The sequence below is a fragment of the Pipra filicauda genome, unplaced genomic scaffold (genome assembly GCF_003945595.2).
Source record: "Pipra filicauda isolate LSUMZ 115617 unplaced genomic scaffold, ASM394559v2 scaffold252_size1811890_pilon, whole genome shotgun sequence".
NCBI lineage: Eukaryota > Metazoa > Chordata > Aves > Passeriformes > Pipridae > Pipra > Pipra filicauda.
In genome coordinates, this window is record NW_024104368.1 from 1,375,100 (window position 1) to 1,402,545 (window position 27,446).

A 27,446-nucleotide genomic window follows, 5' to 3' on the forward strand; every position below is an offset into this window, starting at 1 on the left:
TACACTTCACCATGTCCCTTTTCACTGCTTCACAGAGTCAGGAATGACACAGGAGGTTTTACTATCTGTTCTCTTGATGCTGTCGTCCTACATTTATTTCTTTCTACATGGTCAGGAAATGAGAAGTTTGCAATGGGTCAGAAACTGCACAAGCTCACAGACTTTACAATAACTGTGAGCCGAATACAGGTTCATACATTAAACATCTACAGACCAGATGTTTCATACAAGGTCAAATATAATTTTTTAGTATCAGATATTCTGTAGTTGGAACCTACATTCCTTAAGGCCCTTCAAGCATGTCTCAGAATTATTCTTATCTTAGTTCCCATGATGTTACTGTAGGCCTTTGGATGACAGTTTTGATTATAAGTCTGCACACTGCCTAGAACAATAAGATCCTGATTGGTATTTCTTGAACAATACAAATTAATTCTTGCCTGAGCCTCCTTCGCACTGTATGAGTTATGCTGGATGTCTGCCCTCTGCAAGGGCAGCACACAGGTCTGCCAGGGCACTGTTCTGTCTGACAGCACTGGGGCAAGGGTCCCAAGGCACTGCCGAATTTCCTGATCCCAATGATCTAGCTGCATGCATGCAGGGGAAGAGGCATTGTTACACTACATCACTTCTGATGTGTGAGTCTGGCCCTCAAAAAGATTACAGGAGACATACAGCATGATTGAAAAGGGATCTGAAAAGTACACCCAAAAGGTGGTGTGTTTCAGCCCAGTTGAGAATTCTTTCAGCTCCTTCTGCTTCAGGCTCCTGCTCTTTGCAGTAAAATATGCTACTATGAACTTAATAGATAGCTTTAGTTCAGAGTACTTTCCTTTGCAACAGAAAATATTCAAATTGTTCTGAGCCATATATTCCATCACCTCTGAAACACAATCACCCAATAAAAATACTTCTTTTTCCCCTTTAGTTGCCTTAATGAATGTAGATATTTACATATTCATACATGCTAGCCCTGACCACCATTTCAAGGTAAACTTCCTCTAACAGGCTAACCCTTAACCTTGCACTTAGGTTTCTTTAATGATCTTTTGACTGAAGAACTGGCAAACTCAAGCTTCAATTCTCTGGTCAACTTGTCCTCTGTCAGGGACAGGAATTTCTTCCTTCACCCCCTTATGACCCAAGCAAGGAAGAAAAAACACCAGTATTTCTGACTAGGTATCTGACCTATGTGGGATTCACAACTTCTACAGCATTAGCTTCACACTGAGCTGCAGTAACAACCACGAGGAGCCTAGGATGGATACATGTTTGTCTTGCCTGGATCAGGGAAAGGAGAGGGCAACCCTGTTTAATCCTTCTTGTGTAGGGTTGTATCTAATGGTATTTAGTGGCTTTGGTGCCATTCAAAGGGGTGCCATTCTGGCTTGGCATCTTGGGATTGAATACACAGTCTCAATACTATCAGCCATTCCAGCTCTGATTGACATGATAGTTTCAAGTAACATTGGTTGAATGGCTCACTTATCACTACAGCAAGAATTGTGTGTACACAAGCATCTGATAGAAGAGTGTTTTGCTTTCAGTAACTTGTGTTACAAATAAGCCCTCTTGCTGCAGAGGGATTCTTAGGCAGCACAATCTGCTTAAAAAACAGAAAGAAGAGAAATCAAAAAAAAAGAATTTCCAGTGTGAAAGTACTTGTAACCCTACCATGGCAGTGACACCGTCATAGCAGTATAAATTCACTTTTCTAAATCCAGCCATCAGCCCCTAAGCAAACCAGCTGAACCCTGGGCAAGCCTCAGCCAAAAGTCTGCCTCCCTTCTCCAGCCCCTGAGGAAGGTGGCTGCACTGCTCTCTGTGCCAGTCTGCCATTTCAAAGTGTGTTTAAGCTCCTTGGCACAGGTGACTTCTTTGTGAGGGAGTTCAAGCTTTCATTGTCCTTGCCTCCAGGGATGACTTAATTAGAGATTGGGTTTCCTTCTCAAGTTACCGGATTTGAGGAATCACGCTGTTGTTATTTCCAGGCAAATCAAACAGGAGCAAAGAGGGACAGTAAATAGAGGGGGGGTAAAGTCCTGGGGGGGAAGGAACACCAAAAAAAAGAGGACTTAGAAAAAGATAACCCTGATGCACCTACAAAAAGGACAAAAGTACAAAAAGCACCTTCACAGCAGGTTGGAGACCTTGGCATCCAACTCTGTATCGCTATGATCAGGGAGCAAGTCCTCTGAAAGCTTTTCCTTTGCCAGATGCCAGACAAAAATCTCCAATTAGTTTCATACAGATGAGAGGCCAGATTGCAAACTGCCTGTTACTTGACACAAAGGCGGCTTTCTGCTCAGGATAAGCAGAGGTTTAGAAAACACTAGAAGATTTTATTAAGGTGTGAGAACAAAAGAAGTGAGCGACTGCAGGGAAAAGTGGAGGGCAACAAAGTGTCTGTGCTGTGGATTGAGGGCAAACTCCTACGCTTTCTGCTTCACAAGATGGATGAGCACGGCTGCAGGTTGTCCCCAGGTACTTCAGTCAAGCTGATTACAAAGGTTACAAATGACCGGAACAAGCTTAGAGCACCCAGGACAACTAAGAAAAAAACAACCTGTGAAAAAGCCTCAGTTTGTCAGGTGCTTGAAATGGCATTGCTTCGAAGTCAGCACTAGGAGGACATTTCACTTTCAGGCTCAAGCATGTACAAATCAGGAGAGACACACCCAAATTCTGAGATTACATCCTAGGACTTTTTAACCAAAAGCAAATAAAATCCATAAGAAATAATAAATATTCTGTGTTTAGGCCTTTCTTTGCTGTGCCTCTGTCTTCAGGACCTGTACTGTAAAACCTCTTTCCACTTAGAAATGCCAGATGACTTTTATACTTTTAAACAGAACTGAAAATCCTGTGATCACAGAGGCTGAGGCTCTGGAAAAGCCATCACTGAGCTCAACAACAGTCACTAGCACTGACAGCCCTGAAGTTTAAGTTCAGAGGGCAAATTGTAGGGTCATCTTTGTGAAAATTTGTATATTTTGGGGGCATTTAGAAAACGAAGAAAGCAAAAGATAGTTCCAGAAGGTCAACCCCTTGGTGATCTGATAACAAAGTCAGGCTGCTGGACTTTGCACTGGAGCAGATGAGTGCTCATGTACTCTGTCCTACCAGCTCTGCTGGGGATAACCTCTCTCAAGGTCAACAATAAGCTGGGAACAGGAACATCATCATACAGCCACAGTGCCTAGGCAGCTGAAATCTGCTCAGATATATGGCACCCTGAATCAGAACCATACACTTCAGCTATTCATGGTGTACACAGGACACACTCACTGAAACGCTGCAACAGCTTGAGGTGTTCAGTGGGAGAAACAGTATTTGAAACAGCATGTCAGGTTTTGATTAAACTGGCAATTAAGTAAGCAAGGAGCAACATGCCCTGGGGTTGCAGAGGCGACAAGACAAAAGACTATTTCTTTTCTTGGTGCAAATGGCTGCAACTTTGCTGCCTTCAGCTGGGCTGCACCTTTCCATGTGAGCTGTGGACCCAGCCCTCTCCAGCCTTAGACAGGACCAGTGATACAATTAGCAATGAACTGCATTCATCTGGGAAGAAACCATTGTGCAGGAAGGGAAAAACTGACACTTTACAGCAATTTCTAATACAACACAGGTATTTGCAACACAGCGATGGGCTGCCAGCAGCAGCACCCATCTTCCATGTAGGCTTCCTCCCTCAAGTTGTCAGTGGACTTTTTTACTAGGGGCAGCTGGACAAAAAGGGAGTGATGGGAAGCCAAGCAGATATCTGGCATTACCCTCTGACCACCAGAAGCTGGCAAGGGTCTTCAACCCTGTTTATAAAGATCAGCCAATTCAGAAGCTTTTCTGAACTAAAATAATACTTTCCAGTGAACTGATGCATCTTACATTTTCCATAGGCACAGGACAAAGCAGAACTTCACAATTCTATCATGATCTCCCCAAGTGGGTGGACATCTACCAAAATTTCTACAACCTCCTACTGAGTAGGAGGTCTCTAAAATGAAGAAATTAGGGTAATTTGAGGTCAGCAGTCCTGCTGCTCAAATTTTAACTAAGAAAATTGTCACAGACAAATTAATGCATTGGAAACATCAGAACTGATTAGTATGTATAACCAAAGGATAGGCTGCTGACAGTGATTGTGTAGATAAACTTTGATGTCAGCAAACCCTTTTTGATCTGCTCCACATCTCCCAGTTTCAGACCAAAGGAATTAAATTTAAAAATACTGTGAATGCAGCACTAACATGCACAGAAAAAAACAGGCAATAACTTTACTGTGGGGTGCAATGAAACGAGAAAATATCACGACCATCTGAAAATTACTTAGATAACTATGACTTAGCTAGAAAACAGTGAGCATCCAAGCACTCAGGTGAGACTACAGTTGGAGAAGAAGGACCCTACAACATCAAGTGGAAAAGCAAGCCTGTGCTCCTAGGATGGCAGGAAATTCAGAAAGAAATTCAGCCCAGCTCAAGAAGATGCAGGGCCTGGATTTATCCCTGTCTCTCATTCAGAGACATACCCTGGAAAGGCACCAAGGCTAATTTTTAACCAAAGTCCTCTGTGCTTAGCTCTGCAACAAACGATGGCCTCATAAAAAAGACCATATTGACAGTTAACTCCGCTGGCCACCTTTCTGTCATTCCTTTACTCCTGGCATTTGACATTTCCATACATGTTTCAGCTCCTCTTGCTGGTTTGTTGTTAGTGCAATGCACCCAACCATCAGAAAACCTGGCACATAATGCACTCCCTGCTAAATGCCAATCCCTCCATGTAAGCCTGAAGCTGAATCTCAGCCCTTGCATCTCGTAATACAGATGAAGCACAGAGCTTCACGTTAACAGATAAATAAACACTGGACAATCCTAGTTAACTCTGGATATCAAATGTAGCTAGGGTGAAACACAGAGGTCTGCTCCCTATGCACAGTTAAGGTGTTGATTTTTATATAGACAAATATATCACCACTGGGCACAGTTACAATACGTATCCTAATATGAGATTTATGAAGATAAAAGATTCCATCCCAGAATTGCAAATAAGTAATTTGCTTGGCACGCTTGCTCCTTTTTCCCCAAAGCAAAATGCAAGATGCGCGGCTGATCTTCCTATGGAGTGAACAGCAAACTTAAGACTCTGCCTGGTCAGTTGAGCAATCACTGCCAAGACTTTCCAACATTTTGCCACCCACAGATGAAAGTCATGAGCTATGGAAAATGGCGGAATATGAAACAGACATAAAATAGTTACAGGGCTAGCTAGAAAGGCAGGGAATATTCCTTGTTACATCCCCTCTAGGTAGATAAACCACAGTTTCTTTGCTTGGTCTAAAAATGTAATGAGTCTAGGGTGCAGGGCTCAAATCAACAACACAAGCTTTACACTGCACTGGACTGAGGGGCCATAACGTCATTACACAGAAAAAAACTGGTCAGAAAAACCTGCTCACCGAAGGAAATTATGATGTGCAAGGATCTATTTTTATTATGACCTGGAACAAAAGGCTGAAATTTATAAAAGATTATGACTTTCAAACAGCATTGAATCAAGGGTTATCAAATCTTTCAGTTCCACAGAACTTTTTTTTTTCCTTGGGTAATACTAAAATGTTCCATGTTTAAATGTACAATTTTCTACATCTCAGCCCCAGGGTGGTATAAAAAGCCTTCAACCTTAATAGAGAAGGAGGCTGAGAGCAGCGGCATTCCAAATATTTGCCACCTGCATGACTCCTCTTCAGTCTGCAAAAATCTGTCTCTGAATTTCCATCAGGCTGGTACTCTCTCCTCTTCAAAGCAGTGTGTGTACTTGGAAACATCAGAGGCTGGAAAGCACTGTCTAACAAATCAAGACAGTCTAATGGTGTCAAAGACAGAACCGAGTCTTTGCTTCACTGCAAATTATAGGAAATTTGCCTAATTCAGGAACCTATCCATTCCCTCACAGTCTTGCTGCCCCACTTTGGTTTGGTCTAGGTCTCTTTCCTCTCCCATTAAGCTTAGTATTGGCCAGTTGATGTTGTCCAACAGAGATAAGGACCTTCACTGTTCTGCCAAAGCCCAAGTAGTCTTGCCTGGAGGAGAGGATCCTATGGGAGGGAGAGGGATTGAAATATATCAATTCCCTATATTGCATTTGTAGCGATGTGCAAAATCAAATTAATTAGGTCTGCACAACATCTTGATGTCTGAGTAGAATCAGGGAAGCCTATCAAATGCTTGTCTCTATCAGATCACGTGTACTGTTTGGGACAGCTTCATCTAAGGAGAAAAAACCCTCCTCTGTAATGCTACTGAGTATGTCCCTGTCTTCCAAGAGAATAAATGTATATTTAGCTTGCAATTTCTTCTTTTTCAAATACTTCTAACCAACATGCAAATATGTATCTATATATACACACAGACACACACACACATATATACACATCTGAAGTGCACACAACTTGCTGTCAAGAGTACTGCCTGCAGCAGTAGCTTCAGACATGTCTAAACTCAGTGTCTGATTTCAGATACTAGAAGATGAAGTCTCTACACTAAATAGGCTCAAACAAACACCTCAGAGATGCAGGCATGGCTTTTACCAAGCCAGCAAACACCTCATGGGCCCTCCAGATGCCTGCACCTGAGAACCTCCCCACAGAAGTGAGGCAAGATTTTTCCGGAGAAGAGTTGTTTCCCGGGGACATAGCCATTGACTTCAAGTAAGCTTTTTAATCTGCTAAAACTCAGAAACAGGGTTAACTTTGACCTTGAACACTGCCCATACAAAAAGCACCAGTGTTTTTCAATAGATAATGAAACAGGGGATATTAAAATCCAGCTAGACGAGACGAATTTTTTCTTTAATGCTTTGAAATTGCCTGAAATATTTTCTTTTTAATAATGGGAACCAGTTTTCAGGCATTCAGTACAACAATCTTTATGTTGTTAATAAACACATTTGCCTAATGAATATCTCTTGGTAAGCTTGCCTGTAATTCAGGAAACCCAAGTGTAGCCAAGATAAAAATATGCACATACTAAAAGCTCAAACTGAAGGAAAAAAATCAATTCAAAGTTAAATTACCCATCTTAAATTTCAGTATAAAGGCTACTAGAAATACTGAGTTCTTGAACTTCAATTAATCTTTAGCAATTAAGCCAGAAGAGAAAAAGATTCTTCAGAGTATGAGAAAAAAAAAAGAAAAAGCTGCAGAGCTCATATCAGCTTTCTTAGGGACATCGCTATTGCTTAAACTCTCATTCACAGCTCTGTTGGGCTGGTTAACTCATGCTTGTCTTTGACTCCTTTGGGTTTCTTTTTTCCAGGCATCCGTGTGTGACTGCCTGTTTGTGTGTGGCATACATTTTCTATCTTCACTTCTCAGGGATTAATTGGCAGAAGTGCTTTCCATGGTTAAATAATTTTATTTAATTTGCACTGTGTGAAGATATTTGGGCAAAAGGGAAAAATAATCAAAATTTAATTACTTTTTTTCCCCCCTTTAAAATGAGAAACAGTTGCATTCCTTGGAGACTCATCTGGGAATAGAACATTACTCAGTTTTATTATTAAACATGCAATAATAATAAAAAAAATTTAAAAAATCAATCGTGAATCTCTTGCAGTAGAAGAGTGACAAGCCCAGGATAGGTAAAACAGATTTCTAGAATCAACAACTGAAGCTTATGAAAATACTGAGGGGACAAGATAACATCAACATCATGTTAGAAAACATCCAAAGGACTTTGTTACAGGTTTCTAAACAAACAAACAAACAAATTAATACTTTTACTAAATGGCTCAAAGATGTCTCTTCATTGAGTCATGACAGCTATGGGAAGTGCCACTTCTAGTGACTGGCCACAGCCTTTGCCATGCAAGTTATGGGATTTCATAAAACTTGTCAACCTCTCTTTTTTTTCTAATTTCAGGCAAAAATATTTGTTTGTTTTCTGTGGATTCCAAGTGGAAAGAAAGGTTGCCATAGCCCTCCTCTCCCCTTGATGTCATCTGTCCTTACCCATGTCCATCAGAAAAGGGTTTGGCTTCATAAAAAAAATACTTGGAAAGGGGCAGAGAGACAAATCAAGGATCTTCTGGAGACATACTACTACTGGCAGCTCTGTGGCCCTTTGCTAGGTCCATCTTCAAACCACTACTGATTAAAGACCTCACCTGGAGCCAGTCACAAGCCTTGCATTTTCTCCAGCTCCCTGTTTGATATCACAGCCTCAGACATTCTTCCACATGACCCACAGTGGCAGGCAACCTCTGTGGCAGGATGCACCCACACACCCCAGAGGTGTGTGGGCATTCTTGGCCAGCCCCAGGCTACAAGGTAATAGACAACCCCCTAAACCACCAGTGCCTCTGCTCCCTCAAAGGATCCTCACTCTCCATGGAAAAGAAGGTGCAAGAGTCTCCCCTGAACTTATCAAGGAAGGAAACATCATGAAGTGACTTTGGAGGAATCAGGTTAGCATCATGATGCTAAACAGGTCTCTGCAGTCCACTCACAGAAGCAAGAATCACATTTAACCATCATGTCAGCACATTGTGGATAAACTTCAGGTATGCACAAGCCTGTGTCCACTGCTTCTGTGTCCACAAGGTTTCCAGGGAAGATGAATTAAGGAAATGCATTGATACAAGTTATATTTTTCCAAGAATCACAGAATATGCTGAGTTGGAAGGGACCCACAAGGATCATTGAGTCCAACTCCTGGTCCAAAGAGGACCATCTGCAAGGATCACACTCTGGGCCCCAGACTATCATCCAAATGCCTTTTGAACTCTGTTAGGCTTGGTGCTGGGACCACTTCTCTGGGGAGCCTGTTCCAGTGCCCAATTACTCCCTAGGTGAAAAACCTTTTCCTGATATCCAACCTAAACCTCCCCTGAAACAGCTTCGGGCCACTCCCTCACGTCCTGTTACCGCTCCCCAGACAGAAGAGATCAGTGCCTGCCCCTCCTCTTCCCCTTATGAGGAAGTTGTAGACTGTGGTGAGGTCTCCCCTCAGTCTCCTTTTCTCCAGGCTGAACAGACCAAGGATGATTATTCCTTTGGCATATTAAAATCAGCTTTCAAATCAGAGTAGGAAAAGGACAGTCAGGTCACTGTAACAAAACCTTTATCTGGAGAGGACCTGCTTTTACAGCTCTGGATCTATTCACTAAAGAAACGACATTTGCCACTGCTCAATGTTAACCAACTGTAGAAAGAAACTTTTCACATCATTTCCCCCCACCCTCGTAGACATCATAAGGAGAAAATTTAATGAAACACATAAGGGCCGTGGTTCAGGAAGGCAATGCTTACCACTTTGGATGTGCAAATCATGTTGCACAGAAATCTGCAGCACAAAACTCCCATTGGTACTACCCTATACCAGCTAGCCCTAAAGACATTTGAGAGTCATTTTGGTTAATTCCAGTCTTTTTAATTTGGTTTTAGCTGATGCATACGCTGTCAACTGCGTTGTGGAAATTACTTCCAAACTTGTGCAGGATCATTATGGTCACTAATTACACCATCAAGGGAAGAGAGGACTTCCCTAACCTTACCTAATACCTGTCCATTTTAAGGTTTCCTCTCTCTAATGAAAAGAGGGGTTAACGCCTATTCTCACAATGCTCAACCTAACAAAGCCACAGCCTTGATAAAGCCTCTTTCAAGTGACTGATAACCATAAAGAAATGCCTGAAGGTGAAGTTTATCCAAAATATCACAAAAAATGGTGTTTGAAGGAAAAAAAAATTCAATTTGAATTAAACCATTTTTAGTGCAGCAAATTTACATTTGCATATTAAGAAAATTACAACCTCTTGTAAATAAACAGACTTTGCCAGTACATTTTGACACAAAAAAACTAGCATAACAACATTCTTGATACAATTAACGGTTATTTACCAAAATACATCTTGTATCCTTTACAGTTCTCATCCTTGCATCATCATCTTTTTTTACTCAGTGTAAATACAGGCTCCTTTAAAAAGAGAGTGGGAAACAAAAGGAAAAGAAAAAGACAGGCCAGCAATCAGAACACCCATTTGGAATTAAATCTTTCAGTACCTTATGCAAAAACTGCTGGAACAAGTTTATGCCCTTTCCAATGGACAGATGTTCTCGTCAACGAGAAAATTAGAACTTGATGACAAACTCCGAGGTTTAAATGTCACTCCCTACCACCCTGATTCAAATAAAAAAGGAAGTGGCATTAAGAGAGCAGTATACAAGCTCTGAACACTGATAATTTATTTTAATTAAAAAGTAGAGTTTACACACCCATTTAGTGGCACTCTTCATAAAGTATACAACTGAAAGTAGAAGGTTTTCTTGATTTTAGTGCCCAGAAAGCTATTTTCTCATTGCTAGTGAATTAGTGCCCAGAAAGCTATTTTCTCATTGCTAGTGAATTATTTGCTCTCTTGGTCTATTCGGGAATTTCCCACGGCATGTAACAAGTACCTAATATCTCAAATAAAATAAAAAATCTCAGACCTACCAGTAACTCCCACAGAAGGCAACCTCCAGAGCACTATCTGAGCAAGGTCCAAAGAGTACAACTCAAACAGCACATTTCTGCCTTTTTATATATGATGCAAATAGGGACAAAAAAGATTCACTAACCAGGTGGTACAATCAAAACATTTATAATGTGAATATTATTTTACCTCTAACTCTGGAAGAGAATGTCCAACCAAGAAAAGCACTCCATGAAGTAATGCACTGATTGTCTGGGTGCCTTTCTGGAAGGTACACTTCAGTTAAAGTCAAATCATTAGGCTCAGTAGAAGAGGAAGCGGATGAAATCCAATAGAATGCATTACAGAGGTCAGACTAAATGAGCTAATGGTCCCTTCTGGTCCTAAAAAAATCTATTAATCTAATTTAATTCTCTGTTCTACTCTTCATACCAGAGTCAATTTAAACTCATTTATATGAAAAGAACACATTACAGCAGCCTTACACAACACACCATGTTCTGACCATGCAATTTTAGGCTACCCAAAAGCTTCATTTACTTCCCACTGAGCTCATGTTTACCCATAAAGACAGCTTATATTTACAAGCAAGGCACCAGGCACAGGCACCTCTCCCAGCAAAATTCTGGATGAATGTTCACCTTAAACTACACAAATCAACCAGAAACTTGCCAGAGCACTTTCCACCTTGGCTTGGTTTTTTGGGTGCTGGCGTTCTTCACTCAGCCTGATACTTGCCGTGGTGAAGAGCACAACACTTCTATCAATAAAATCTGTTCATCACTCTAAGGATATTTCTTGTGAATAATTTGTAACATACTCAATATTGCACCAAGAAAATACTTGGCACTCACTGTCCAGTGAGAAAACCAAGCACTTATGAGGAGAAGGCCAGAAATATTCACTGCTGTTAATCCCTCCAGTGTACACAATATGCTCCTATCAAGCAAATATATTTTATTACCTCTCCTTCTAAAAAAAAAGAAGAAAAAAATCCCCTCTTTTTCTTCTCCATGCAGCCTTCCCTCAGCATTTCCATTCTCCTGGAGCCTCTGTTCACGTTAACATTACCACTCATTTGTTTAATTCAGCTGTACAAGAGTGCAAAGCATCACATGAATCCAGGCTGATCAACCTTAGTGAGCCACAGCATCCTTCATGCATGCTTCTGATAGAGGGAATAATTTAACACAGAGGGGCCAGTACATGGGGGCTCACAAAAGCTTTTCCTCACATGGTATGTTGGAAAGATCTTACGAGTGGACTAAGGACTTCATCTCTGCTGGCATATCTATACTTGATGTCACCTTTATTTTTTCTCTTTGCCTGCAGCATAGACAGCCCTTTCCTTGTCTCTGTCCTAAACATCAACAGATGAAAAAGAACTGCAGAGCTGCCTAATGCCTCATCTCTCCAGTGGTTGCATTAATTTATTCCAGCTATTTGAGGGCAGCATGAATGGCACCCCCGTAAGGCAGCTCAGACTGGTACAAAGGCAGTTGATTTTCCTATCTTCTGTCATGACCAGTGTATAACTTCTATAGTTTTTGGCTCTGATGTTTCTTTGCTTTTTTCCCCCCTCCCTTTTGAGTCTCAAGCAGGTGGTACTTTGTGAAAACACAGAACTGAGGAGGCTACATAACATGAAGCACCCGATTTGCCTATTCAGTGCCAGTCTTTTTAAATTGAATCCCATATTTCAGTGAAACTTGCCTTAAGCCCTGTTTCCTCTCAGCACATTTTAATCAAGCAAAAATCCTATTTACAGTGAAGAAATCCCATTAGAGCAAACAATCACTACATTGTTTTCTTGGACACATCTCTTTCACCTAAGTTTTCATCATCTGCTTCGCCTTCCTATCATGAGGCACACCCTTAAAAAGGAGCCTTTTCAACGTAAAAATGTAGGGCAGATATTGCGACTCAAATTCATATGGATATTCACTAACTGTTCCAGCTTACAATTTATATATTTTCTTTGGATTCTTTAGACACAAACCAGGAGGTCAAAAAGCCTCTCACTGGCAAAATGCAATTCCATCCAGGGCAGAACAAAATTCACTGAGGACTTGCTCCTGAAGCCTCCAGCCCAAGCTCCCAGTAGCTTCAGAGGATTTATCTGAATAAAGGGTAAGCTGAAACTCTCCAGGAACTTTGAGATTTTGTCCTAGAAACTTTTTCATTATATCAACATTTACTTGTGCACACCTGGTAGACTCACCTGAAAGAAAAAGATACTTCTTCCCCCTCGCCCCCCTCAACTCTGCTCTCTTGATTTAGCATAGTTACTAATGCCAAAATACACTTTGAGGAGGCGTCCTTCAGAGTGCCTATTGACTCCTTTTTTCTGTAATCTACCTATATTTGCCTTTCAGGTCTTTGACAGCATCACCAACTAGCATTTCACAGCCCCTCATGGCTGGTCCCATTTCTCTTTGAATGTGGAGATCTTCAAAGCAGCTACTAGGATTATTTTTGTTCCTTCAACCTAAATTCCCTTCCTATCATCAACCCAACAAATCCAACCCTACCATAAGAGTTCAGCTGGCTTTCTGAGGATAACACTGACCATTCCATTCTTCACGTATATCTTGGGCATTTTTTAAACAGCACCATTACATTTTACTTTCCAGCAACTCTAGAAAGTTGACTTACTGTCATATCTGAAGGATGGGGAGCTGCTAAGGACACCACCACAACTTCCTGAAGTCAAGGGAAGGCTCTGTAAAACCTCCCCGTAAAGGTTCAATAATTTTGGAGCTTACTCCTGAAGAGCTTCTTACCCCTTTTTAACCTGAGTATCAAGGCAGAAAGAAGGGCATCCAGTGAATCCTCTGTTTGCTTTGACTCTAAAGCAGAATATGGCAGTACATCCATATCTGCTTTCTTGGCTAAAAAAAAAAAAAAAAGAAGAAAGATAAACTGGCATAGCAGCAGTGCAGAGTGCTGGTGGCATCGAAGAAGTTAATTAACAACACTGAATTAGACTTTGGGAGACAAGTCTTAATAAGTGCTGCTAAAAATATTACAGTAGTCATTTCCAGAACAAACACAATCAGTGGCAGACGAGGGAGGAGAGTGATCCAGACCCATGAGCTACCATGATGGAGGTATTTTCAGTAGGGAGCAGGAATAAAGGCTGCTCATTTCAAAAATCCAGTAACAAAAAACCAAATCTGGGATCCCACATCCCAAGCCAGGCTAGTGGCTCTGCAGCCAGGCCACTGCAGAACTGCAAGGAGCAGAAGGTGTTTTCACCACACAGGGTCAGCCTTGAGGTGCACAAATATAACCTAAGCTGAGAGGGTAATGCCTTGAGAAAAAGCCTGGTAGCTTATAATCCTGTTTTGGGATGGGAGGAGAGGAGCTGGCAGAGGCAGCAGCTCAAAAAGAAAACATTCCAGAATGTCTTGCTGGGCTAAACCCCTAACCCTGTACAGACCCCCACTGCTGCACATAAGCCAGCTACATCTGCTGGCCAAGGGATAAATGATGCACTGATCACTAAAACCCCATGTTTAAAATCCCAGTGCTCATGGGCTCTAGCACATGATGCAGTACCTTTCTCCTGCAAAAGGTGGACTTGGACAGTTGCTACACGTCACCCCTCACTCCCTGCCACTGGCGAACAGCTCCAACCCGAAGTGCTGGCACATTCATGGCTTGGTTTGGTGTAAAGTATTTCCATCGAACTGATAAGCCATGGTTGATGTCAGTGTGACCCGGTGGTCTTGAACTTAATGAAACAACAATTAATCACAACTCCAGGCTGATTCCTTACACTGAAGAGCTCACTGCAGAAGAGGAAAAGCCACTATCCTTCACCGGCAGTTAATGCCTTTTTTCCTATGCAATTACCCCACTATCTGCATGCCATGCTTGCTGCCAGAAACAGCCGTCTCAGCTTTTCAGACACGTTCTTGGCAAGGTGTTTTCTCCCTCACAGCGTTTGACAGGATTATGAAGTGCTGAAGTCTCTGGTCTCCTTTTGTTTTGAAGCTTGAAAGTGAAGTTTAGCTTAATCATTTTGTTTCTTCCTGCCCCTTCCCTACTTCAACCATCCTGGCTGCCCACCACCCCCGTCCCCAAGCACTCCCGGCCCATGGATATTGTCTGTTACTTCATGGCATGCAGGTCTTCATTCCCATTTGGTTTGCAGTGGTAACAACTGATCTCCTAAGAAGATACAGCAGTATCCTGGCTTAGCTCATGGATGGGTTAGGTCTGCTGTACCATTTTCTCAGGCTGGCTCAAATAGGTGCCTCATAGCAGGAGCAGCGAACTGAGGAAGAGAAGGGCTGCTCCAACTCCCTTTGGTAAGGTTATATGCTGTTCCATGGTCCTACTGAGAGGAGTACAGTTTTATTTGGGAAAAGGGAGCAACCGCATATTTATTCGTACTGGAGAGACACTGAAGATACTCCCGCTGTGCTAACCAAACAGTATTAATATTTATGAAGTGCTCTGCAAAGGGAGCATTTTGAAGCTGAGGGATCTTGCACTTTTAAAGTATTTTTTGTGAGAAGGTAGACAAAAGAGCTCAAGTTCCAGCTTTCTGGACAAAAAGCAGAAATCCCTAGTTTTGGAAAAGTCTCCAGTGGTATGATGCTTTTTTACTATTTTTTTCTCAAACACTGCTTTACAAAGAAAGTAAATTTTAAACAGGATAAAAATGACCAGGCCTCAAAATGGGGTACAAATGCAATTCTGGATCCCAGCATACCCCAGCTAGATGAAATCTCCTCCTGTCCTTTTGAACTTAAGGTACCGTCTGCCGAGCAAATGTAGGCTGAGATGCCTGCTCTGTTATTAAAGATTTACTGCTTTTTTCACCTCCAAACTTAGACATGTCTCTCTGTCTTTGAGATAGCAAAAAGGGACTAAAATATTTATAGATGGAACATGAATATGTAGGCAAATATTAGAGGATAAAAGCCAGGGCCCAAGTCATGCTACGTGCTTAGCAGAAGCTCCTGAAATGAAGCACTGATCTCTCTGAAAACCTCCAGCAACACTGTGCAACCAGCAGCTGTCACTGTAAGCAATGAAGAGGAACAGCAGTGAGTCAGGGATGCTCCTAGATGGGAGGAAAGCAACTGGAAAATAAAAACACAGGAGAAGCAGCAACTAAACAGTCAGCAGCTCCCTAAAAATGGCCCTTGTCTACCAGGAGAAGCTGCTCATCAGAAAGGCTCAGCTGGCCTTTTAAAACGCAGCTCAGATTCAACTTCAGAGATGGTAAGTGTGACTTATCACAGTGGGATCTTGAAGTGATGGCAATTCATATCCTGCGCACAAGTGGGATTTAAGATTCCGCAGTCCTTTCGATGCGTTCCCGGGCAAGGATGCAGGGCGTTAGAGGCGAGCAGTGCAGGAAGCAGCTTTCAGCTACCTATTAACACGTGACAGCTTTGAAACATTCAAGATCCTCTGCCCACTATCCACATTACTCAGCTGTCAAAGGAAAGGCCTCAGATTTATGATGTGAAAATTACATTTTAACGAGGTGTCATATGTGTTTAAAGTTCTTATTCATCACCATTCTGCCACATCTTTTACCCAAGACACAAATGCACTTAATTAGCATATTATGAGGACAGAGGGTTCACCTTATCTGCATTATAAAACTGCTTCAGGAAGAAAAAAAACACAAAACAGCCCAAACATTCTTATCGAATAAAATGGTTGCAATCACACGTCAAGAGAGCATCCCACAATACTTGACAAAATGTGGAAGATAAAATTTTGACATGCACCCTCTGAGGCTTGTAAATTATCACAGATATCGACAGAATCTTTGTATCACATTTGGTTATCGGAATGGCAGTCCACAGCGTTAATATGCAACCTATGGAAGCCACTTAAGAGGAATGAGGCTGTATTAGAAGTCCTACATATCATACCACTGTCTTCCTTATGTATTAGGCATATTTATTTATTAACCTCATACACCTATGAAACACCCCATATGGTAATGTTTGGATCTCCTGGACATAATTTAAAATATCTTCTCATAAATAGGAGGTCTGTATTTGCCACGTCACTGGGAACAGCTTTCAGGACATTCAAGTCCCAGATACGCACAGAGGGATTCTCAACCTGGTTCAAGTTCTTCTCTGGGCTTCCTCACTGCCGAGCTATGGGACAGGCTCCAGTTCCCACCTAAGCACCTAAACTCTCAGCCAGCACATCCCAAGCTCCAGTAAGAGCACTGCCAACACTGGCACGGGGTACCCCAGTCATTTAAAGACAAAACTTCTGGTCTCTCTGCTGCCCAGAAACCCCTACCCGGTGCCCAGGTAGGAGCCAGAACAGCTCAGGGAGGTGCAGAGACATACAACTGTGAGATGTGCATTTGTATGCAGTACAGCACTGGGAAGCAGGATGGGAGCACTTTCCCTTTTTGAAGAGGAGGGTATGTTGATATTTTCTTGAATTTATTTGCACAGAATGTATCACAAGTGGGTGATGATTAAAACAGGTAACACTGGTGCATATTAAGATTGATTAGATTGCAGAAAATTTTCATATTGTCAATACAGCCTTCTGTTTCCCTCTCTGCATATGTCTAGTAGGACACATAAAAAAAAATAACCTGAACACTATTCTGGGTTTAACTTCTTGAAGAATGCGATGAGATGCAGAGATATTTTTACCATCACTTCAAATTAGCAAACTCAATACCAGCTACAAAGAAATAACCCAAAAACTCAGGAGGAGTTATGAAGAAGCATCCTCCAAAAAGCTCATTTTAAGGCCAAACAGCTCAAAGAAAATATACTTCAAAGGCTTTTGGTATCTTTAAGTTCAGTTCTTGAGGGTAGACATTAATGATCTGTTTCTTGGGACTTGAAGGCACTGAGCAGTGTTTGCTTTCAAAAACACATTTGGGATAAAAGAAAAAACAACCCCAGACAAAAGGAAAAAAAAAACATAGTGGGATAAATCCTTAAAATGCAGCTTTTCCCATTTCTGAGAATAACAAACAACTAGGTTTAATTCCATTAAGTGCCTTGAATTGCTTCTAGGTCAGTTAACTTTTAACACTTCAAAATCTTTTGTCTTCCCTGTAACTTCAACTGCTACAGAAGATGAGCACAGAAACTCTAGGGTTTGATACTCATTTACTCTGAGAAGTAAAAGCCCATTTTTTTAAACAGTGGGTGAGAGATGCTCTACAACACTCAAGATCTCAAATATGTTCCAAACCTATATGCACAGTTCTTTAATTAAAAATCACAGAAAATGTTTAGACAGGGATGTGATCCCTGCTTTTCCTATAAACTATTCAACTCCTGCCTACTCTCATTTTCTCTGGAGAATTTGGTAAAAGACTGAAAAGTGGAGTCCCCAGAACCTGTTTTTTATTTTAGATATCTCTGAAATGTAGGATACCAGTGATTTCAAATACGTTTCCAATATGTTACTGACTATTTAAGTAGTTAAATATATCGCTTTTCTTGTTATGACCAATTTTTGGGTTTAAGAGCTCTTCTAAAACTTCAGTCTTAATTGTTTTTTAACAACCCATATGTTCAACCCATCAATTTTACAATCCTTTTTTTTATTTTCTAATTAAGCAGATATTGTTTACATATTTTGCTACTCAAACTGTAACCCTATGGAAAATGGCTGCATTGAACACTGCTCTAATATGGAGAAACACTGATGATTTTCAACAAGAAGGGAAACACATATCCACAATCCACCCTGTAAAAAAATTAATATCTAAAAACCAAATACAAATATCCTCAGTTTTCACTGCTTTCCCAGTGTCCTATTGGCTCCCATTCTGCTCTTTGGTGGAGGAGCTGGGCTCAAGCCAATTATATATTTAGTGTTACATGTAAAGCGATGCAGCATGAAATTTGGTGCTAGCCAGAAAATGGGTTGCATTGAATTCGGAAGAGAAAGCATCATGCAGACCTGGTCTCCTGGCTCCTCTCTGCAGAAAAAACCCTGGTGTCAAGTAAGTGTTTGCTCACCTGTTCAGTTCAAAAATCAGTGCTTCTGCTTGACTGACTCATAAAATAATGCTCTCACTAATCAGGCTATGTGGGTAATGGAGCACTAAACTCCCTTTACAAAGTTATTTTTCTTCGTTTTGAAATGCCTTGGCCCATTCAAATTATCTCATCGAAAAATTCAGTTGCTATCAGAGCAGTTCACTCAAAAGTCTTCTAAACCCATAAAATAGTGAGGTAATGGGATCCTTATGGATATCTGCCAAAAAGGAAATCCTGACAATTTTCAGAGAAGAGAAACGCATGTAAAATTCAGCCTCGTGTCCACATTACAAAGCTATCAAAAAGATTCCCTGACACCAGATTAACCCTCTCATGTCCACCAGCCAAACCTAAAAACTCCTTCAGCTACCTAAAGCACTGCAGGATTTTAATTTCTCATCCAAACAAGAGTGAAACAAGGACAAATCAAACCCTTGCACCTCACAGACTTTCAGTTCCCTGCAAGGTTTCACTTGCTGTCTCATCTCACCAGCTTAGACTGTGAAAAAAAGGAGAACAATTTCCTTTTTATTTTAGGAAAGTACAAAATTTAGGTTTTTCACTGATTACAGCTTTTTTTTTTTATTAAAGATACTATTACTGACAACAGTCACCAAATGAAAAAGCGACAGCAGAGAGTCCTTTATAATACCTGGAAATAATTCACTGAAAAGGAAAGCCTGTGAAATAGAAGGGATACAATTGATTTTCACTCCTTGGGGATAACCAATAGCTCACAAATTACTCTGCTTCACTCTAACACTCAGAAAGTACATGCTGATCATTAGGTTGGGAGAATGAGACGTATTACTTCATTTTTTGCTCATCTGAGATTTTGCAGAGGTTAACATCATCAAAAATATCTCTACTCCTGGCTCAACAGTCATTCAGTTTTTGTTCATCTGCCTCTTCAAGATTTTCTTCTTCCCTTCCTTTCATTTTCGTATAAAAATGAGAATTTCATTGCCATTTTAAGACTTTTATTCCAACCCTTTCCAGGTTTTCATATCCACAATTTCTGTCAGCATTTCTTGATCCATTTTTATTACATGGCTGCACACAGTAAAAAAAAAAAAAAAAAAGAAATGCTCAGCAACAGAAACCTTTTGACTTCTCTTTTGCAATCTGAAGCCCTGAATCCACTTACCCACTTTGAAGTTTCTTACTTACAAAAAGAAATGTTTTAGAAATAGCCATGTTATGAATCAAATACTTTACTGTCCAAATTATATTAATTATGTCTTTCTTCTTACTTCTTCAGCCTTTCAAAATACACAGTCCACCACAGGAACTACCTGAGAACTATGACTAAATCACATACAGAAGCAACCATTTGAAAATGACTGAGCAAACGCTGTTTGTTAGATCACAATCTAAGGCTAAGTCATGTTACTAATAAAGTGGCAACTTTATACTTGCAAAATGATTAAGTTAATAAAGTTAAGGGAATATAAGTAAGTAATTACCAGCAAAATGTCTAAGAGGGGAAAAAAGGTGGAAAAGCTGGGAAACCTCTGGGGGTCAGATGTTTCTCTGAGAGAAAGTACAGTAAGTCATAGTAAATAATGAAATGCTTTAAAAAAAACGCAGAGCAACTTTACAGAAAATAAACGAAGAACTTGTAGGATTTTAGTGCTGATTCCCCTCCTGACTCTAGGCATACACTTGTGAGTGCATGCTCACATATGCAATTAGGCTCAGCTTCTCTAAACAGACAGAACTCTCCCAGCTTAATGAAACAAAGTAATTTAAACTGGCAGGCAGTTTTCCTCCAGCTGTTTGCAGTGACAGCATCTTTTACACTTTTTTTTTGGCTGAAATTCCTGCAGAAGGGAAAACAATTTGATGATGTAGGAAAGAAAATTCAAGTCAGGAGAAAAGATTGCTACCCTTGTGATGCGGATAAAAGCATGGGCATTTGGAAACTGTTTCAGGCAAGTTATGTGCAGCATATGCCTTTGTCCACTTGATTTCAACTAAGACCAACAAAAATATTCTGCACGTCTTAATAACCATCATAGGTTCCGTGGTGCGGGTTAATTTACAGAAACTCAGGCAGATCAGTAAGACAGGAATGTACTTCAGTTTTACACCCTATTTGCAAAAGAAAACCAGAAAGCCCGATTTAGAATTTGTTTTGGCGTTAAAACCCTTACCTGCTCTGCTGTCAAGCGGGCCAAAATCCAAGGAGTATTTTACAACATGGTAGTTGTTCCATACATAAAGGAGGTTGTCCCGGGGATTATAATCCACAGCAGCAATGTACTGGTAGGAGTTTGGAAAGGGCACATCCACCATGCTATCCTTGCTTTGGTCAGTGTTATATATGTAGTCTATTTTATTCCCTGTGGCTTCATTGTCGTCATCTTCATACACAGACTTCACCACATATAAAATCCCACAGATCATGAAGGCATTAGAAGCTGACCTCTTGTCATAGGCAGTATCCCACGTTCCTTCGATCCTTAACGTGTAAGGGTTTAGCTGGCTAATGACTATTTTGCCATTATTTTGTTCTGTTGCATAGATTACCCACAGCCCGTTCTCATCCACAGCCAGGTCTATGTCAGACTTGCCTCCCCAGCGGTAGGGAGAGGTGTCATGGTAGTTTGCATTAGCTATGATGGCCTCCCCGCTCTTTATCCTTGTCCGCAAGTCAAACTTGACAATGTTCCTGGTTCGCTCCTTGTTGAAGAACAAAGCCCCGTCGTACACCACGAACCCCGTGCCGTCCACCCGGTGCGGGAGTTTGTAGGTCGTGGTTGGCCTCCCGGCGATGAAGTCGTCCTTGGAGGAGTACTCCGTCAGTGTGTCTGTCCGGTAAGGCGTCCAGGGCATGTAGTAGATCTTGTCAGATGCCTGCAGAGGGTCCTTGCACCAGGCACCAGACTGGTGGTCGGATTCAAATAAGTGTTCACTCTGGTACACTCCTTTCAGCAGTCCGGGGCAAAGAAAAACTGTTATAGGGGAAAAGAATTTAAAAGAAAAACAAAGTTAACGACAGTTCAGGGGTGGTTGGCCCAAGCATCTCAAAAGCTTCTAGTCCTGGAGTAGAGGACACTTGAGATCAGTGGAAACCCAAGAGCAATGCCTTGTACGTGGAGACTAGCCTTCCTGCCCTCCATGTCTCTAGAACAAGATTTGCTCCATCAAACTGATTTCCGCCCCTGCTTTTTCTATTAACTGTGGTTTGTTTTCTCATTGCTTTTCAAATCTATTTTTACAGGTGTACTTACTCGGACCACTCGCCTTTGTAAACTCTGAAATGAATATGTGCCCCCAAAGGATTTCTGGGTTTGTATTTCCAAATTATATTCTGCAGTGAATCTGTACCTACTGGGTGAAGGGCTAAACTCCGAGGGAATTGATCCACATATTTATTTGAACAGCCCACAGAAGAGTGGCCTAGAAATGGAAATAAGAGAAAGAAATTCCCATCCTTACAGCCCAAGTGAGATTAAATATTTAAAGGGTACCAATAGCAAAGCAGAGGCGAATCCCTAGGCTACTCAGAGGAGCATTTAAAGCGAAGGGAGCTGGGCGGGGGGGGAACAACCATCTGTAGTATAACTAGAAATGAGACTTTCAAAGCTGCTACAGGACACATGAAACATGCAGTCCACACAATTAAAAACGAATGACATATGGATGCTGAAAGGAAAAGACAAGGAAGGAAGGAAGGAAGGAAAGAAGGAAGGAAAAGAATAAAGTTCGCTGGAGAGGAACCCAAGGTCTAGATTTTAATCAGTTAAAAAATGTCCTGTTAAATATAGTAGTAATTCAAACTTAAAAACATATACCTTCTATTGTTACATGAGAGGAGCACAGAGGAGCAGTTTGACTAACTGGGATGCTTTGCTGCTCAGACTTCGGGGGGGCTGAGAGGGGCCAGGGCATGCCCAACACCTGGGAGGAGGCTCAGCCGGTGCCCGGCTGACCTCGGCACCACAGGAACGCCAACACCAAGAGGCCAGCCGGCTGGATGGGGAGGCAAAAGGAGGGATGCTGCAGAGCAAAACCAGCTCATTTGGCCCTCGTCATCCCCGTTAGCAGCCTCCTGACTCGGAGGTGTGTGTGCAGCTTTGGGGGGAGAATATATGTTGGTTATTTGTAGTGCTGATCTCCGTGAGTGTGACTGGTACCATAACCATGACGATAGGATGGGCAGCAGGGAAGCATGAAGAGGTATCCCACCACGTACTTCTGCTAGCATGGGGATGGCAAGATGGGATCCCACATTCACACTTCCTGCTGGGAGTGTAATTAATTATTTTTGTAAATGCAGAAATTGGGATGTTGTCTGGAGAAAAAGATGGGAGGAAAATCAGATTTAGTAACTGGTATAAAATTGGATAGAGCCACTGGAGTCTAAGTAACCACAGAGAGTTGCTGTTAAAGAGGTGCCATTTCCAAGAGGCTTTTATGCCATAATTAGATATACTTATGCACATACGCACATATGCACACTTTCCAAATTCTTTGGGGCAGGAGAAGAGTGAGTTATCTAAGCCTTTGAATAGAAATTTAATGAAAAAAAGTGGCAGTGGTAAAAAACCTTTCAGCAAAAATGAGTTATCCGGTGAAGTTGAGCAGCAGAGATACTAAATAAACTTTAACAAAAAGGTAGTGAGAATTAATGACAAAGTATTTCAACTAAAACGTTAAACTGTTAAATAACTTAGCCTATACATAAGTAATATATATATATAATTTGAAAGGTATTTAATTACCTTTTTGTTCCACTTCTATTGTAGAGAGAGAGGTAAAGAGAGAAAGGAGAAAAGAGAATAGATTAATGGTACTGTATTGGCCAGGTATTTTTCTTTACCTCTTTCATATGAAAAGGAAGTTTCATTAATTTACTTTAGTATGTGAACATTTTATATATATATATATATATAAACCTTTCCTCTGATATACACTGGATAATATGCAGACAAGGTGAACAAAATACAGATTAATTTTAACTTTAGAAAAATCTTTAAGAAGAAAAAAAAAAGCTCAACACTTGGGACATAATGAGCCCCCTGAACTATTTGAGATATCTTGTCAGCAGCAACCTTGGACTAGTTTCATAGAGCAAAATGAAATACCCATAAACTGAAATATGACTGATACAGATTTATGTATATAATAAAAATTCCAGGGAGAAACTTTATAGAATATATATCTTCATATATTTCACCAAAGTCCTGTAAAACAGAGATCCCTACATAAAGCAGGAGAATATTTGCTTGTGACATAAAAAGAGAACTTAGGAGAGTCAAATGAAGCACGTCGGTGGATATTCGTAGTCCTGACCTATATCCTTGGAGAAACAAACTTTAGTAAGACTTGGAAAAAAAAAAAATCAACCACTTGAAATACTGTAATATTTATATGATTTATAAGATCCCAAAGATTTAAAGTGTTGATAAGTTAAAAATATCTAAGCACTATTTAAAAAGCCCAACCCCAGAACTTGTTGGAAATTTTTTTTGTGAATTATTCACCATGCTTCATAATGCTGCTGAAGAGGCTGTGTCCCTTTGGACAAAGCCCCTTGCAGGCAGAATAAATAAATGCACTGCACTTATTAATTGCTAAACGCTCAGTACTAGTTTCTGTACCAAACAACCTCCTGTGAGAAGCTTTTGGGGGGCCTTATCCAAAAGCTTCCTGCAGTTGTGGCACAGGCTCTGTCTTTTACAGCGTGGTGGGGACCCAAACAGCTCCTGCAACCCCAGACCTGGCATTTGCTGGTTCCTCAGGGCCTCTTCCCTGAAAGGGTAGCAGAAGACAAGCCCCAAAATATCAGAGGGAGAAGTGAGAACTTGCCAGCAAAGCAGTATGTTTTTGACAGCTGAAAGATCTCTGTTCAGAGAAGAGACAAGAATGCAAAGGTATGCACATGTGCTTTGGTTTTGCTTCCTCAGAGTTCACTCCAGCCCCCTCCGGACTGTCCTCTGGTGCTGGGATTGCAAAGCCCTTTGCATTCAAAAGTCTCATTTATTTGGATGGGAAACTGCAGGCTCAATGGAAGAACGATTCCAGGGTAGGGCTACAAATGCACTGGCCAGACATGTGGATCTACACTTCCCCATGCAGGGAGGCATACAGCTGGAGCCAAATGCAGCTCCCATAACGAGTATTTCCAAACTTCAACAGCCTTTATTACTGGGGCTTTGATTCAGGCTCCTTTCTACTTCATAACAGGTTAGGGTTAAAGGCAAATGTTTTCAGCATGTGGCTGTCAGGGCACTGGGGAACAGAAACAATGCATTTGAGTGCAAGCACCTGATTTTGCAAAGGAAAGAGCCAGCAAGATTAAAAGCCTCCAGACTTAGCAATTGGAGAAACCTGCACAGCAATTGTACTCCCCATCCCAGGCTGTGGCTGGTCACAGTTAAGTAAGGTATTCAGAAAAACATTAAATGTCTCTGGCAAAAGCAAGAAGGCAACATGACATATCCTCAAATGCATGGCTTCATGCTGATTCTTCTGGATGATGGTATACAGTACCTCTGGCAGCATAGAAAGTAGTAATTTACATTTCCAAATGAGCAAAAGCTTTTGTAATGCACTTGAACAACAGTGTGATATTGTAAAGCAGGGAGAGAGAGGCTTCTAGAGGAGATAATATATTTGCAACCAGCTGCTCTGGGTGACCTGAAGTGTTGATTACCCTTATCCTGAATAGCTCATATGTGTTATTAGTGGTCAGTGCCATATCCAGTTCTCTTATAATTCCAAACACAGATGTGTTTTGCTGACCTTCTGCATGCTGTTTCCATTGTATGTATCCCAAATACATATTTTCCATCTGCTGATTTAAGACTTAATGCTTTTGAATGTCAGTAATTACTCAGCTTATATTGGGGGGCCATATTCTTTAAAGAGGTTGCATGAGAGGCTCGAAGGATTTACTTCATCGAGCAATACTAAAAAGAAGGGTCTAATTAGAATCTGATTATCCCTTCAGTTACACAACATACCACTGCAAAACTGTCTTCATAAAATACTAGTAGAAATTTTTAATTTCACCTAATTAGACATTTTTTACATCTCTGTAATGCCTGTGCCAGTCCGCAGAATTTAAGTACTGCTTATAGCACAGGGGCCACCTTACCTTCCTACAGGGATCTACAGAAAAAGCAGGCATACACAGCTTTTACTCTTATAGTGAGATCTTCCATTCCTGCTATCTCTGCATTGGAGGAGAACAAGGGTATTTCTCCTCTAATTCCTATGCTGGTTGCAGACCAGTGCCATTGGCTTCAACAGTGCCAGAGGCTTGAAGGAAATCAAAGAACCACTTGCCAGGTCTGAGGGAAGTTACAAACAAGACTTTCCATGTACAATGATTTTCTCATGTTTCTTCAGATGGAAGTAAAACCGAGGACAATGTGCAATCACGGGCCACCACAGCCTGTCCCCAAGCTATCAGGCAAACTCCTGCCACCCATTCAGAGAAATTGCACAAAAACATTAATTAAATGTTCTTAGCACTGCTGGGTTGAGATTCTGAAAACACACTGTGGCACAATTAACACTTGAACAACATTAACTGCTCATTTTCTTACCACCACATTGAATTGCACTCAAACATTTAAGGCACAAGCACACAGTGGTAGAGCCCTATAGAGAGCTGTCTCCCTGGCACTGCTTCAAAACCACACAAAAGCAGCACAAAACTCCTGGAAAAAAAATTATGTGAGTAGGGGGATGTTAAAAGGCAATTTCAGAAATGAGCAAAAAGTTGTGCCCCGTACTTTGGTAGCTGTTTGTTTTAGGTTTTTTTTTTTCAGGGCAGATGTTTAATAGCAGAATAAGTGACATCCACTCCTTGTTCCTGTCCTTTACATATCATCCTGATTTAATACACTCAGATTAATAATTAATACATTTAGTGTTAAACACATAGTTAATGACAAAATAGGAGTAAAAAGCTCAGGTTCCTGAGGCTGACCTTAGTAGCACAAGATGCAGCATCTCAGCCATGTCCAGGGTGCTTCACGCCAGACGTGGCTGACTGCTGCATCTCGCACCCACCAACCAACTTGACCTGATGCGTAGGCATGTGAAGCTGAAAAGCAGTCATCACACTAGGAAACAAATTAGGGAGAAACATCCCCAGAAGGCCTGATCCCGACACATGACCCATAGTGTAAGATGGTAACCATCACATAGATGACTCACCACTTGGCCCTGAGCCCTGCTGCGCTGGACTTGAGCACTGCAGCTCTCCCTAACTATCAAAATCAAGTCTTGAAGGTGCCTTGCACCAGGGCTTCCCAGGGTGGTCTGGGATCTACAGCCTCTTCTTTCTTTCTCTAATTCTCAACACCTCAAGCATCCACAATTCTTTCAACCTTTGACATGAGGGCTTCCCTACAGCACCCACAGAAGGATTTCCCAATTTACATGTTTCTCCCTAAGACACAGCCCTATCTGTGGGTTTTAGGTTGAACAGGAACACGTTTGAGAAGCTGCAAATCTAGCAAGGCACCCCAAAGCATGCCCATGTAGAGCCGGCTCACATATGAAGGCGCTCTTCTTTTTCGAAGACATGGCTGGGTCTTGGAGTCACAGTGTTCCCCTACTAAAAGGTTAAAGTAAACAAGAGACATGCTCAAAATTCAGGACATCAAGGCATGCATTGATAACAGACTTCCTTTTACCTATCAAAATAGCAAGGCAGTAGTCTAGACAACTAGGCAACATCAGATTCACAGCACATCCAGCATGGCAGATCACTGACCACAGGACCCTATAGTCAGTGACAGAGAAACTCTGCCCTCTAGGTTGTAGGAAAATCTGCTGTTGGGTAGGATGTATTTCCAGTCACACTGATAGTAACAGGGTCCAGTAAAACACAGTCCTGAGCAGTTTCTCTTCCTAACATCCAAAATTTACCAAAGTGGTTGAGGTTCCTGAGGAAATGCAGCAGTTGACAGATCAGAGGCAACATGAGAGTAAGGAACA

At 41.3% G+C, this 27,446-nt stretch overlaps 1 protein-coding gene across 24 annotated transcripts in view; it reads right to left on the reverse strand.

Annotated features, from left to right (window-relative positions):
* Positions 1–27,446, reverse strand: part of ADGRL3 (adhesion G protein-coupled receptor L3) — a 512,372-nt gene that overhangs the window by 159,007 nt on the left and 325,919 nt on the right. For 20 of the 24 annotated variants that reach the window (XM_039382062.1, XM_039382059.1, XM_027725031.2 and 17 more), the window contains 2 exons: positions 23,213–23,227; positions 20,639–21,439 (listed from right to left, as the gene is read on the reverse strand). In XM_039382062.1, the coding sequence (XP_039237996.1) occupies positions 20,639–21,439; positions 23,213–23,227 (816 nt within the window). The remainder of the gene's footprint in view (positions 1–20,638; positions 21,440–23,212; positions 23,228–27,446) is intronic. The other 4 variants (XM_039382044.1, XM_039382055.1, XM_039382053.1 and 1 more) reach the window with 1 other exon arrangement.